The 15,295-nt window shown below is 38.3% G+C and overlaps 3 protein-coding genes across 6 annotated transcripts; all 3 read right to left on the bottom strand.

Annotated features, from left to right (window-relative positions):
* Positions 1-1,507: 1,507 nt before the first annotated feature.
* Positions 1,508-5,254, bottom strand: LOC126614867 (COBRA-like protein 10). Its single transcript, XM_050282548.1, has 3 exons — positions 4,395-5,254; positions 2,296-3,747; positions 1,508-1,874 (listed from the first exon to the last, which is right to left on the bottom strand). The coding sequence occupies exons 1-2, from the start codon at positions 4,993-4,995 to the stop codon at positions 2,324-2,326; spliced, it is 2,025 nt and encodes a 674-aa protein (XP_050138505.1). The 5' UTR covers positions 4,996-5,254; the 3' UTR covers positions 1,508-1,874; positions 2,296-2,323.
* Positions 5,255-6,175: 921 nt separating this feature from the next.
* On the bottom strand, positions 6,176-9,291 carry LOC126614871 (DDRGK domain-containing protein 1-like). Of its 4 annotated transcripts, none has more exons than XM_050282554.1 (8): positions 8,983-9,291; positions 8,780-8,876; positions 8,118-8,221; positions 7,596-7,697; positions 7,336-7,497; positions 7,006-7,062; positions 6,738-6,807; positions 6,176-6,651 (listed from the first exon to the last, which is right to left on the bottom strand). In XM_050282554.1, exons 1-8 carry the CDS (start codon positions 9,100-9,102, stop codon positions 6,446-6,448), a joined length of 918 nt encoding a protein of 305 aa, XP_050138511.1. In that variant the 5' UTR covers positions 9,103-9,291; the 3' UTR covers positions 6,176-6,445. The 4 variants fall into 4 exon arrangements, with proteins under 4 accessions (XP_050138511.1, XP_050138510.1, XP_050138513.1 ...); XM_050282553.1 differs by having other exon boundaries at positions 8,771-8,876; positions 8,983-9,289; XM_050282556.1 differs by having other exon boundaries at positions 6,771-6,807; positions 8,983-9,288.
* A 1,793-nt stretch (positions 9,292-11,084) lies between these two features.
* Positions 11,085-13,826, bottom strand: LOC126615015 (thiamine thiazole synthase, chloroplastic-like). Its single transcript, XM_050282729.1, has 3 exons — positions 13,297-13,826; positions 12,058-12,546; positions 11,085-11,526 (listed from the first exon to the last, which is right to left on the bottom strand). Exons 1-3 carry the CDS (start codon positions 13,723-13,725, stop codon positions 11,365-11,367), a joined length of 1,080 nt encoding a protein of 359 aa, XP_050138686.1. The 5' UTR covers positions 13,726-13,826; the 3' UTR covers positions 11,085-11,364.
* Between the last annotated feature and the right edge of the window lie 1,469 nt (positions 13,827-15,295).

A 15,295-nucleotide genomic window follows, 5' to 3' on the forward strand; every position in this document is an offset into this window, starting at 1 on the left:
TCATTCATTACATAACCATGTAATATTATTTTATTATTCCAAAATTATATAAAGATCATTTCTAAAAAACTTTTTAACTTGGAAATTGTTTAGCCATGATGAATGAATTGATGATTCGTTGTATAAAGAGTCATTCATTACATAATCATGTTATATATAAATGACCAAACGGTCTCCAAGCTTAATGAATTTTCTAGATATAAGATTTAAATTATAAAGAAAATGAAAATTTTAAATTATAATGCTTGTACTCTAAAATGTTGTCATGTCGTCATATAAGAGAAATGGTTTCTTACATGGGAAATAGATCTCTTTCACCAAGATTACCGGATCAAGTGATTTGGATCCTTAAAATTTAATTCAACGGCTAAAGTTATTATAACTTTTAAAGGAAACATTTGTTTTTAGCCGTTAGATCAAATTTCAAAGATAACGATCACTTAATCCAATGATCTTGGTGAAAGAGATCAGGAGAGAATCTCTTTCCTCTTGCATGAATGATCCACACTGACTGAACCTACTCTAGTGTAGGCAATATGAACCATGCTGACTAAACCTACTTTCAAAAGTCAGGATAGTTTGCGTCGGTAAAGGTTGTGCTCTTTCTTTTTCATTTCTTATCCTCACTCATCATCCTTCTTCATCCCTCATTTCCCGAATATACGTTTTTCATTTTACAAGCATAAAAAATAAAAAAAAGGAACGTAATAGTTATCAAACAGACTCTTAGATTGTTGTATATTGAGAGGAGGCATGGATAAATGTCAGTTCTGGTATAGTCCCGTATTAACTTATCATAAACAAGGAAAGAAGGACCACTGGAGAATTTGACGTTAGCTTAAATGTGTAGTATAGTCTTCACTAGTACTGCGGTTTAGTGTAAAGTTTTATGTACAACTCCAAGGAATGACAAGTTCGATATTTATTTGACTAGCCCACATCTCTTCCTCCAATATAGTTGTGTTAAAAAAGAAAGTAAAAAAATGGTATATAGTTATTTCTAGTTATACACAACATTCAATAAGGAATTCTAGGAGGAGCCCCTCACCCCAGGTAACAACATCATAATAGTTTAGAGAATGTTTTGCTTATGTATGGGCCACATTATTACAACTTCTAGGAAATTATAAATTGAAATCTTACGAAACAGATCCATGCACCCCTTAATTAACTTCCTAAAAGAGGTTACCATCAGAGGCAGGATCTTTCTGCTCTTACAGATAGAGCATCTGGTTAGGAAAAACCAGCATCTAAGGACAGTTTCAATTCGAAGTAACAAGTATTTTCATGAACTAATTAGATTAGTGTCAAATCCTTAAAAGTGGATTTGTACTATACTAATTAATGACCATAGTCCTATGATACAAATTTAGGTTCATCATCCTTTCCACAGACCAGCTAATAGAGATGATCATTTAGCGATTGAATTATTATTATGATTATTTCAGTGTTCATTGGAAATTAACACACATGTTCATCTATATGTGTGCGTATGTATCAATCTGGCTTGTCTTAAAAATCGATGTTTGTATTGTAATATGTTATCTTGAATTTTCTAGTTACCCTGTTCCAACATTTGGAACTGCTACAAACATTAGAGACTGCATCGATCCTAGATACACACAAAAAAATGCTAGGAAAACAAAAAGACCACGCGAATCCATCCTCATGATTTGTATATAATAGCTACGCACATAAAATCTTATTCAAATTATCATAACGTTTGTTTTGTGACTCGTTACAATCTCTTCATCATCTGCTTTATGTGTCTCGAGTTCGAGTATGCATGGACGGGCCTCGGAATCATGGTAGCATCGTCACTCATACATAGTTCTTTATCAGCCTTGAGTGCATAAACACCGGTCTTCTTGCAGCTGACGTCAGACAACACCCATCATATGAGGATGACAAAACAAATAAATCCGTCATTAATCATGAATTCTCAGAAATATTAAAACTAATTAATTAATTTTCTAGCTAGTGAAAGCTAGATATATCAATAATCTTTAACTAGCTACTGAAACTAACTCAAAAAGATTATCTTTTGTAACTGGTGGTCATCACTGTTTGGTGTAGCGTCACTCAGTCTCTACTTTATTTGAAAAGCGATATAGGGTTCAAATCTACGTAGGGCCTAAATAGAAAAACAAAAGCTAGCCCTAATTGACGTTATAATTAACATTTCATTTTGTTTATATTTCCACTTTGAACCTCATTTATTCATATAATCCAATGACAATTGCGATTGATGAACATAATTAATTAGATATTTATATACAATTAACTACTAATTACCTGCAGATAGAACTAGCCTTGCTGATGGTTAGTGGAAGCGATTTGTCATGAAAAGGAAAGACATGATGGCTATACATAGGACCAAAAGAGCATTAGACTTGAGATGTCCTGCATTGTTCTTGGGGAACACTTTAGGAAGAGCACACTCTTCTCCATTGAACAACACTCTCGTTGGGAACCCTTGACCCGCTTTGATATTGATATTATGATAGTGCTTCTTCTTGAACGAAATCACCGATTGCTGCTTCCCGGGGATCATCGGATTCTTTTTCGGATCCGTCCCGTTTTTTATCGCCACCAAGTAGTTCAAACCCTTGAGCCCTGTGAACAAGATTGTGTTGTTGACTTCCTTTTCCATCCTCGTACCGTTGAAGGAGTAGACGTTTTCGTAGTCCTGGTAGGCCTTGTTCATCTTCACCGCGGTGTACCAATCTTGAAACTGGTCGGTTCCCCAGTTGAAGAGAGTGAGCCTGGCGGTCCACCCGTTGCTGTAATCAGAGTCGATGTGCCAGTTCAAGCTGACACCGCAGTTGTCAGGGCACGGAAGCTTTTTAGGCACGTCGTAGTGCTTGATTTTGGCCCATGCTTTTGCCTTCTCGGTTCTGTTTGCGAATGGCACGAGGAGAGCTTCGGCAGGCAAAAGCATGGCGGAAGCCTTAGGGTTACATTTGTTCGTCTCAGATGTTTTGCACCCGCACGCGCACGTGCTGCATGGAATCACAGAGGTGCTGTAATAAGCCGAAAACGAGACGCAGCATCTGGGGACCGGGGTTTTGGTGATGTTGCACACCACTTGCCAGCTGGCAATGGCGTCTGACGTGGCCTGGAGCCCACTTGGGTCGGGGAACTGAGTAGGGTCAACCCTAATAGGGGGCCCGCATCTGTAAGTAGGGTTCAGAACGCCACTGATTTTCCACTGCTGAGGTGGAGTTATGGCAGTTCTGTTGTCGTCGGGTGGGATCTTAAACACTTGCAGCTGGAAAATGGACTGGGACTGTGCCTTGTCCATGAGGCTCGGCAAGATGGTCCCGTTGCGGCAGCAGCTGGGCAGTTTGCCGACCTTGGGATCATCCTTTCGCTCGGCTGGGAGGTCGGTGATGACGGGCTTCTTTTCACAGTTCATGACCTGAGAGAAGTCCAAGTCCTTGTAGAATTTTCCGGCTTGGCCGTAGAGGCATGCACTTGTGTCCTTCTTGTGAGTGTAGGCTCCTCTCATGGTGTTGATGAACTCTCCCCTCATCCATTCCCAGGTTAAGTTCCAGTGGTCGAGGCGGCCGAGCGGGTGGACGTTGTCGATGGTGACCTGAGCCAGGTAGTTCATTGTGTAGGTTTGCATTACATCGTATGTGATTGAGAGATCCCCGTTCTGACGTGGCATGAATTTGGTTTTCTCGACTTTCTTCGCCTTGAATTTTGGGTCCTTTTTACAGCACACAGACATTGCAGTCTTCCCTGCATGAGGAAAACAAAAAGGATATGCGTCAATGCATGCATTTGAACCCTTTCAAGGTTCGTATATTAGTATGTTCTTTTTGCCAAAATATTTGATTTGTTATCTTGTCAGATAGTGAATTGGAATAGTGTTAATTCGACATATGATATTGACATTATTATTCACACGATATACACAGGTAAAGCTCATATGTATTAGAGAGCGTGTTGATGTCAGTTTTATATATATAGTTAGAAAGTTGACCGTATACAATATGGCAAGGAAAATAGTAACTAACACATATTTACATAATACAAGTATGAAGAGATTTATGGAATTGAGATCACGGTTTGACAACAGAGTCATTGGAAGAATTAGGAACTGAATTGATACTCTTTTCAAGTTTTATATGTCTACTTAATAGCATTATTATATCTTGGACTAAAAACCATATACATTTCTTGATGTTCAATCTAATCGATCGTCCTAAAAGATGTAAAGCCCAGAAATAAGAACACCAATTTGATCGAAATCAAAATATTCAATCTGAATCTCATAAAATCTTATGTTCTGCAAACATATTTCTCAAAACATCACATGTAATGTAATGCATGTTAAACATTATCATTAATAACACAAACAACCTTATAATTAATTAACTAATTACCTTTAAATTTAGCAGCAGGGCACTTGAAGCCATCATTGACAATGGAGATGGTCTTGGGCATCGGAGTAGACTTCTCTCCCATCCCAAACTGCGTCCCTTTGAACGCAATCTTAGCCTGAATCTGGGTATAATCTCCGGCGGTATCAATCATAGTTTTCAAATCTGTCATTGGATACCCGGCAAAGTATGCCCCTTTGGTTCCAACATCGACGGGCAAATCACCACCGTCAACCATCTGAGCTCCTTCCGCGGCCACCAAGATCTCCCGATGCTGAAACCCTATGTACATCTTCCACGCCTTGAGCTCGGTCGACCCGGCGTTCAAGATCGTCGCCTCCGACTTGAACGCCCAAGCCTGTGCCGACACATTTTTCATGTGCGGCAACTCCTTCTCCCTGGAGGTAAACGTGTACGACAAGAAAATGCCATCACAGTCTTCTTGCTCGGGAGGAGGAGCTGCCACAACAGCATCTTCGTCTTGTCCGTAACAAATCTCAACCCTAAAACATGAAAACACCAAAAACACCACGAGTATTGCATGAAGAAAGGACGCGCGGGACGTCCAGGGTATTTTCATGCCCATATTACTTGTTTCCATCATTGCTTTTTACAATAATGTGGAGCGAGCTTTGAGGTTTCAAATCTTTTCTTTTTGTTTTTGTCTATTTTTCGAGGTTGAGGGTTGTTTCGTGTGTCGCTTGGGAGAGAGACAGAGAGAAAGAGAGAGAGAGAGATCTATTGAACGGTAGGCGGCCGCGCGAGGACGCGGCGAGTGAGAAATGCTATGAGGCCCTGGGAGGTCTGTGTAAACCCCAGGGTAGAGAGAGATGGCTAGGTAAAAGAAGAGGAGCGACATTAAAAGACTGGGTCAAGCTCTATTTTCTTCCGCTAGTTTTAGCGGCAGGTTCGGAAAGTTGTCCATGCAACCGATACTGTTTGATTTCTGGTAGACATTGTACGGAAATATATCTGATACACACGCTGTAAATAGATTTCGGTATCGAAAACTATGCCGTTTCTGAGTTTTTCTTTTCTCTTCTTGTTTTCGGACCGAAACCACCGAAACGGTTGCTGTGATCACCTTCTAATTAACTGTTTTGAGCTGGCAAAAACTGCATGTCACATAACTTGCATTGGACTAGTTTGCTCACCTCAGATTGCCGACATGGCACTTCGAACCAATCATTTTTTTTATTTTTAGTAATCACAAAGTTCAAGTACTAAAATAAATATAAATTGGCAGGAAAATGTGAAAGAGTCGAATCTGTGTTGGATATCACTATGCGATGTGCTGCACAAAAGGGATTGGCATGAAAAATCAGTAGCTATGGGGATCCTAGCTAGGTTTATTTTGTTCTAGATTTTTAGCCAAAATGTTTTCTGAGATTAAGTGGTTCTTAATTTTGTCTACTCTACATCATTTTAGTCATTCAATGAAAAATACGTTCAATATTCTTGTTAAGTGGAGATGTTGGTTTGACAAAAATACTCTTTGGAAAGGTAAACACGTAGTCGTTTACGTGACAATTTAACAAAGATATTGACAACTTTTTTCACAAAATGACCAAATTGATTTACGATGGACAAACTCAGATACTGCTTTTATCAATTATCATTGTCAAATACCAAAGTAAGGAGATCCAATCTCAGAGACCATTTTTGCTAAAAAGTCGGTTCTATCATCTTTCTTACTTTTTCAGTATTTTAATTACCCTTTATTAATTCTATAATGGATATAATTGCGTAAATGACTTGTAGCTCAAGTAGTTTAAAGTGCTCACTTTCAATAAAGAGTACCCCTATATTTTCATATAATTTTAATTGAATTGCTTTCTTCCACGCCTATCCGCAGCACAGTCATTATTTGTTCAAGAAGTTAGCTCCCCGTTAATACTTGGGAACTAGGGTATCCAGTTATTACAATAAACAAGGCAACACAGCTACAACCGAAGATAATATCAAAACGCTAATTAAGAAACCTACCCCTACGATCTCTTATAGTTACATATCCTGTTAGTTCAGTGTGCACGATTTTCATTACTTTAACCAAATCAAGCGACAGTTATCTCCGTCCCGCCGCTGATTTCTTCAACGAACTGCGCTTTTGGCTCCAAGTCTATGAACTGGTTGGACTTGCTAGCAAGATGCGAAATGCTTACCCTTCCCTGACGCTTAATGTAGTCTGCTACAGCTTGCATCTCCTCTTGGGAGATGTATATGTATTTCCCTCTGTCATCCATGACGCCAGAAAGTCGCCCTAACACAGACAAATACAACATTTTCATTCTCAACGAAAAGATATTTTACCTTCTGAAGCAAAGGAATGAATTATTCATTAGGTACCACAAGTCACTGAGGAAATAGCTCTGCACATACCCATACTCTCGAGATTGGTAATTCGATTGATGCATTCCTGCATAAACCATCAGTTGCATCGAAAAATTAGTAAGCCAAATCTGGCAATTAAGTTGACTAATCACTTTTAGAAAATATACTTCCATATGCCTTACTAAATTTCAAATAAAAACTTCATCTATTAATACACTTTGAGGTACGAAGAAGACATGAAAATTGTTGATTTATGTGCTACTTCAGGATAAATATAAGTTACCTGAGTCCTTAACTTAGATTCAGCAGCAAGATCTTCCAGAGGAATGCATTTATGTTTCTGCAATGTCAAAATTAACAGTAGTATTAATAACAAAATCACAACTCAACTTGAAAGCCTCATGTCTCAAATAGAAACAAAACGACACAAACAGTTAAAAGATTAATAAACTCTAAACTGGATTGGATAAGTTAGAAACTACAACCCAACCTTAAACCCCCAAAACTTAGAAGCTCCTTTTCACCCCTAGTTTTTGTGCAACCCGATGGCGATGGAGATATTAGGGAGCTAGAGTATAGAACAATATCTTTGAATGAATTAACTGAACTCTACCTTTATGTATTCCACAAAATCAGAAAGCAAATCCTGACGTCCATCCTGCACTTCATTCTCGGTCGTACCTTCAGCATCTATTGAAAACTCGCCTTTCCACTTCTCAAACTCTAAAGCAGCAGCTTCCTCCTCCCTAGCCCTTTGAGCTTTGGCTTCTTCCTCCTACAAAACAGTGGCCAAATCTTCAGGCAGTAACTTAATGACACAAAAATACACTCCTCATTTTCCAAAACAGAAACAAAAGAGAGACGTCAACGCACCAGCTGACGCTCCTGTGCTTCATGCTCCTCATCTTTCCTCCTTCGCATTTCAGCATAGCGGTCTTGTTTTGTTACCCTTGATTCACGTGCAGCTTGTTCAGCCTTCAAATAAAGAATGGACTCAAATAAATAATTAGTTGTGCTTCGATTGAAGGGAAAAGGGAATAAAATAATATAAAAGCAGGTCAAGTAAACCATAATCAAGGATCCTCCGAGAACATAAGCATAAACTCAATTGAATGTTTCAGTTACTTCCACCATTTCGGTAATTTAAATCGATTGAATGATGTAGTAATCAAACTTCTAACATGTCCTACACCTCAGTGACTACATAGAAGTGGTTTCTGTCTTTATTACTCAATGTACATAGTCAGATAATTAGAAACTCGCTAAAATTTAAGGCCTGTTGGGTATTCAGGACAGGACAGGACACATTAACTAGAAATTTTAATCAGGACTGGAGAGGGGGAGAGAGAGTATGTGCAATCGTTCAAATCAAGAAGTAAAAGAAAGAAAGAATACTTGTCGTTGTGCTTCCCGCTCTTGGCGCTTCTTTTCCCTCTTCTTGGATGCTTTAGCATCATACTCGCCCTCAACATCTTCCTCATCACTTCCCTCAACGGATTCTGTATTTAAAAATACATACTATGAGTTCATTTGACAGAATACCACATTTTTAAACTTATTTAATATCATTAGCACTTAAAGCTAGCTAGCTAGTGCAAAAGCTCACATACAAAATGTGCAGCTATACTAGTCCAAATTTGCACTTCATACGAGGTACATTTTCCATACAGAATACCTAATACATCCTTTACTTCCTCAATTTTTGTACCCTCCTCATGAATCCATAAACCTCATGACTCCGTCTCTGGAAATAATCGGCAGTCTACCCCAACAGATCAAACCGTGTAAACCATCATCCCCCAAATCCCAATTTGATCAGACCTTTATCTCTCACAGATACGGTTGCTTATATTTTCGTTCCTGATTATCTCGCCACTGCTTACCAATTGATATCTATTTCAATCACAATTCAATCAATTACAATCGCTTCTCGAATCAAAGAGAAACGAAGATCACAAAACCGCAGAGAGTCACAATTACTCATGAACTTAATCCAGTCTCTTACTAATATAAAATCAAATTTAGTCACTTCAAAGTAAAACACAAACCTTCTACACCTGGTGCAGCAGCAGCTGATGTGCTTGCTCCAGAAGCCGGCCTCCTACGCATCCGGCTATCGCCAGGCGCACGCACCACCGCCTCCCTCTGAGCAACCTAGATCAATATGAACAATCCAGAAAAAATCTATATAACAAATAAAGAAAATCATATAACTAAAAACAATTACGCTGCAGCCCAATTAGAGCTCAAAGAATCAAACCTGAGGTTCTTCTTCGTGTTCATGCGAAGATCGAGAATCTTGACGGCGTTTCCATAGAAATAGTGGAATTAATCCCAAAACAAGAAGCATAGAAAGAAAAATTGCCAACATTTCCTCCATATTTCCTCAATCTCAGGCCCTGTTGATGTTCCTTTTCTTTCTCTCAATTCTATTTTCTTAGGAATTCTCGGAAACCAAACAAAGAGTTAGGGTAAAGGGGATACCTTGAGAGCGGTTAAGCTTCGGACAATCAATGGAGCCTGGAAGGATTTGAATAGTGATTATAGGATCTAATTATAGGATCTAAGACGAGGGAAATAAATTTGAAATTTGGATAAAAGTTAAAATTTATAAATTGACATATATCAATTTCTTTGTTTGGATTTATAACATAGAATTTTAGAATTTCTGCGTGGAAAAAAAACTTTGAATTTGGGGCCTCCAATTTCCAAGTTTAATTTTCAGGTGTCATTTCTCAATTTCTATGATTGAGAGTTTACAATTAACAAATTCCGTTTTCAATTTCATTGTTCTTTTAAGTTAACCAAACAACAAAATTCACAAATTCTAGAAAATAAAATTCCTTCATTTCAATTTCCGTCATTTTAAAATTCCATAGTAATTTTAAATTTTTTCATTCAAACATAGTGTAAATGTAATTAGCATGAATTGGGAATCATTGAACTTACATTATGTTTGGATGACAAAATTGAAAGATTATTACACTATCTTTGGATGAAGAAATTTAAGATTATTAATAAATTTTAAAATGACTTAAATTGAAATAACGGAGTTTTATTTTTCAGAATTTATGAATTTTATTATTTGGTTAACCTAAAAAAAATAATGAAATTAAATACAGAATTTGTTATTTTTAAACTTTCAATTGTTGAAATTTAGAAATACACCTATTTAATTTACATGGAATTTAAATTTGAAAATTAGAGGTCCCAAATTCCAAGTTTTTTTTCACGTGGAAATTATAAATTTCTATTTATGAATCCAAACAAGGGAATTGGTGCATGTCAATTTATAAATTCTGACTTTTACCTAAATCCCAAATTTATTTTTCTCATCCAAACATGGTGTTAGAGATTAGATTTCTTCTGTTGTATAAATCATTTTATTTCTATAGAAATTTTTTTGTGTTCGGAACAAGGACGTGTCATTATACAAGTAATGAGATACTTGTATTAAAAATTAACAACTTAAACAATAAAACATCCCTCCACTTATATAATGACATAGAATATATTATTCATGTTACTCGCACAATGAAAGATTCTCGTTTTTCTCTATACATAAATATTCACACAATTATCACTTTTTCAAAATTTAAATATTTTAAAGTCAAAATATTTATAAAAATGAATATGATTTTTAGTTTAATTTTATATAAATATCCTTTAATAATATGTGACTTGAATTTCAAGGCATAAGAAGGAAAAAAATTTGTTTCCGACATGACTTAAAATTGTCTAGGTTAAATTTTTAAATTTTAACTAAGACTATTGCATATGGTCTATCATAAAGTAGCTAAATGAAAACAAAGTTTCACGTTCAATTTTGAATTAAAGACGTTAAAAATAATGAATCAACGTCAACTATAACCCCCTTGCCTTCCAAGCTACCGATGCGAATTCGAATCTCAAAACTAACGAGCTTGCAACCATTATATCAAATATCCATCTATGTCCCCTAATATTCTATTTACACTCTTCGTTCATCCACGAAAACTCGATAATTGCTTGGCACGCTGTCTGTCATTATCGTGCTTAGCAAATAACAAATAACACATCTTGTGCGAATTGAGAGACTTGTATCTTGAAGTTGTAGTCGACCATAATAACTTACATTACATGCATGAAAATACCATGACTTTAGGATCGCAACTACGTGCCTCTCTGCAACCGCGCACCAGCACCCATCAATTCCCTCTCCCCTAATTCCCATAAATTGCCCACATCCCTCGAACCCACAACCTCGACTTACTCCCCTACCCCAAGACTTCATCAGCGAATACCCAAAAAAACTCATAAATTTTTTTAAAACGGTAATACTAAAGAGACTAAATTTTTAAATTAAATTTGCAAATACATAACTAAGAATCAAATGATGTGATGCTACCATTTCATTTCCAACGAGTCCGAGCCATACATCCAACGCACACAGAGAATCCATCCATCCACATTATTATCAAAACTCACATAAGTCCCAAACCACATCAAATATCTACAACAGCCATCACTTAGCCACCATAAAAAATCGCTCACTCCTCAACCGCGCTATTATTTTCGGCTTGAAACTGGTTTTTCCCTTGTTTATTAACAGATAACGTCTGGAACTGGTTTTTCCCTTGTTTATTAACATATAACGTGACAATTAAGCCTCGGCGATCTCAGCGGATTCTGCAGCAGCTAGGATCAGCTCCGGCTGGATGCCTCCGACGTATGATTCATCCAATGCGTTGGGGAGTCCCAGTGCCTTCAATGCCAAGTGAGCTGCCTTTTGCCCTGAGATCATCATGGCTCCGAATGTAGGTCCCTGCATCCCCAATAATGTTACAAATTATATTATTAGGACTACGTTGATATCGACGGATACCAAACCCACAATGTTTATATCAAGTGGGAATCTTATTAGGACCACATAAAGATCTAGTAATGGTACTATTCCAAACATTAAAACAACAGGAAAAGAATGGAACAGCTTTTGGACCCACGTTCTTTCGTAATCACTATGCATGGATTGAGGCTTAAGTAATTCTACGGTCCTAAGGTGTTTTTGTTTCGTAATTAAACGCCGAGGGGAGAGGCCACTGTCTATCTACGCTGTGCATTTACATGTCAAAATTCGAAGCTTAAAACTAGGACGTTATGCTTGATAAATCAAATATTCTAATCCTTAATGTTTTATCTAAATCATCTAAGCTCACCACCGCGATCACCATTTTGACTAAATGTGATCGCGATGGCTTGAAGCGGTTGGATAAAATCAGCCAAGCACAGTAATGGCTATACCAAAAAGTAAAACAGTAAATAAATCAAGAACAAATGGAATGAGTCAGAAATGTACCATTCTTGGGGATCCATCAATCTCGGCAACTTCCATGCCGGTGACGATCATTCCTGGCACAATTTCCCTTGTGAGCTTCACGATAGCATCCTCAGCTGCGTTCATGTCCAAGGCCTTCATCCCGGGCACGCTCTCAATCATCCCAACGCTCCTCAGCCTCTTTACGCCGGTGGCTCCCATGGGTCCGTCGTGACCACATGAGCTCACCACAACCTTGGCCTCCATGACGTTGGGGTCCATGCACGACTGTGTGTCGTGGTTCATTGAGACCAAGGCCCAGTTGGTGACCACCCCACCAACTCTGCCACCCTTAATGATCAAGTCCTCGGCGGCCACAGCGTTGAAGAGCTTCACGTTGGGCCGGGCAAGGAGCTTGCTCATGATGGTGGAGGTGAATAGGGCAGCGTGCTTGATGACAACGTAGTTGTCTTGCTCATCGTAATCAATGCCGAGCTCGTTAAGGAAGAGATGGGCGGGTTTGCGCACAACCTATATATGTCAACATATAAATTAAATCTTAAGTACTACAAAATATAAGACAAAATATTTTCAAAATTTTCAAGTTAGAACATTGAAATATTTTCGAAATTTATATTGCTTTCCAAAATTGTACTTTTAATTTTCATAGCATTCATTTCTCACTAGAACATTTAACCAAATATACGGCCAACCCATTTAACGGAATAAGACTTGGTTGCAATTGTTGTAATGTTAACTAAATAGCGGGATTATCTCGCTTCCATAAATTCACCATAATCAAGCAATCTAATTGTGATTCATTAGTGCATAGATGAAATCTATATATATTGTATATTTGGAATTAATTAATAAGGAATTACTTTTCTACAAAATATACAAAATTTGTTTGATTTTCGAATGAAAATACAACAATATCAAACTATTTAATTAATTACAAAAATGGAAATAAAGAAATAAATTACAAAAAATAAATTAACGAATATTTATGCAAATAAAAACAGACATGCATAACGATACAGGTCAAATTATCCAAACAAGATGGGGCATGCGCGACACGTGTCACAGTCAAACGTTTCATTCATTTTACCGACAAACATGAATTTCAAATTAACAAACAATTTCCCAGAAAAAAGGCCAAAAACTAAGCACCCGGAAACCTTAAACGACCAAAAATGATAATTAAACTACAACAAATCATTAATTAAAAGTTTCAATAACTTTCCAAAAATATTAAAATTAATCATAAATGACAGTAATTACCATGGCAGAGAAGAGCTGGCCACCGAGCCATGCACCTCCACCGGGGCTGACGGACTGCTCGATGATGGCGACCTGAACGTCGGGGTTCTTGCTGAGTTCGTAGGCGCAGGATAGCCCGGCGGAGCCAGCACCGACGACAACGACGTCGGTGTCGGCGTAGGTGATCATGTCAGTCATGTAGCGCCTTGTCATCTCCCGGGAGACGATGGATTCCTTGATGGGGTCGAACTTGAAAGCGCTCAAGTCGTAGGAGGGGGTCAAGCCGTTGGCGGACATGGAGACGGAGAAGCCGCCGTTGTTGGCGGGGGCCGCCTTGGCCGGCTGAAGGCGGACCATGGGAGCGCCATGGAAGGAGGAGTCGAGGAGGGAGGACTTCTGGAGCTTGGCGGTGAGGGAGGAGGAGGTGAGGGTGGAAGCCATGGTTGCCATTGATTGATGCGAGAGAAGGAGAGAGAGGGAGAGAGAGAGAAGATGATAAGATGGGGTGATTTGGGGGTTTAGCGTTTGCAAGTCAAAAGATGGAAGTGAAGAGAGTGGTTATTTAAGGAGGAGGGTGACGTTTATGTAAAATTGAAGATGGACACGTGGGAAGAGGATAGGATATGAAGGGTCTAGAACCTCTTGGGAGGTACAAGTGGCAAGCATGAACCAGTCCACGGTGTGTGTTTGAGTGTGAGGAGAGTGAATAGAGAGGGAAATGTTAGATGACAAAGTTTATAAGGGAATTGCTAAAGGGATTATCTTAAATGTGATTTTCTATGAACTTTTTGTTATTTTATGTTTTTTATACAATTCTTATGTTAACGTTATAAAATTTTGTGCCAAGAATATGAGGTGATAGATAGTTCATAGGAAGTCTTACTTTGAAACAGTCTCCTTAGTATTTCTCAATTTGTAAACCAAATTTCGTAAACCAAAATATTAGATTGTTGATGATCATTTTATTACTCAAGTGTTGATTAATGTGTTTAATTTCTACTGAAAATATGACTTTAGCTCTTGAAACTCAAGTTTCTTTACATAAAACCCGACATAATCTTTTTATCTGAATAAAACCTAATGACTAGGCTCTACATAAGCAAAGTCATTAATTCTATTTGCCTTTACACATTTTGCATTTTTTTAAATGCCTAAAACACCCCTAATTAAAGTTTTAATGTATACATTAAATTCTATGCATATTTGAAGGGAGGGATTAATGAAAAAAAATGCATTAATGTTTAAAATCATTGCATGTTAATATATCATAACAAATTGTATGTTAATGCTTCTTGGAACAAAAAAAAAGCACTAATGTTATACTTTCCTTAAGATTTTGTAATTGTTTTTCAAATTTGCATAAAATTTGACAGTTTTAATTTGATCTTGTCATTTTCTTACCCAAATTGTGACATCCCACATCGCTCAGGGGAGTGATCCTTAAATGTATATTCTCATCCCTACCTAGCACGAGGCCTTTTGAGAGCTCATTAGCTTCGGGTTCCGTAGAAACTCCGAAGTTAAACGAGAAGGAGGCCAGAGCACTCCCAGGATGGGTAACCCACTAGGAAGTTGCTCGTGAGTTCCCAAAAACAAAACTGTGAGGGAATGGTAACCCCAAAGCGGACAATATCATGCTACGTTGGTGGAACGGGCCCGGGATGTGGTGGACCCGGGCGAGGATGTGACAAATGGTATTAGAGCCAATCCCTGGCCGGAAGTGTGCCGACAAGGACGTCAGGCCCCTAATGGGGGTGGATTGTGACATCCCACATCGCCCAGGGGAATGATCCTTAAATGTATATTCTCATCCCTACCTAGCATGAGGCCTTTTGGGAGCTCATTGGCTTCGGGTTCCGTAGGAACTCCGAAGTTAAGCGAGAAGGAGGCCAGAGCACTCCCAGGATGGGTGACCCACTAGGAAGTTGCTCGTGAGTTTCCAAAAACAAAACCGTGAGGGAATGGTAAGCCCAAAACGGACAATATCGTGCTACGGTGGGAGAACGGGCCCGGGATGTGG

Source organism: Malus sylvestris, chromosome 3 (assembly GCF_916048215.2).
Source record: "Malus sylvestris chromosome 3, drMalSylv7.2, whole genome shotgun sequence".
Lineage (NCBI taxonomy): Eukaryota > Viridiplantae > Streptophyta > Magnoliopsida > Rosales > Rosaceae > Malus > Malus sylvestris.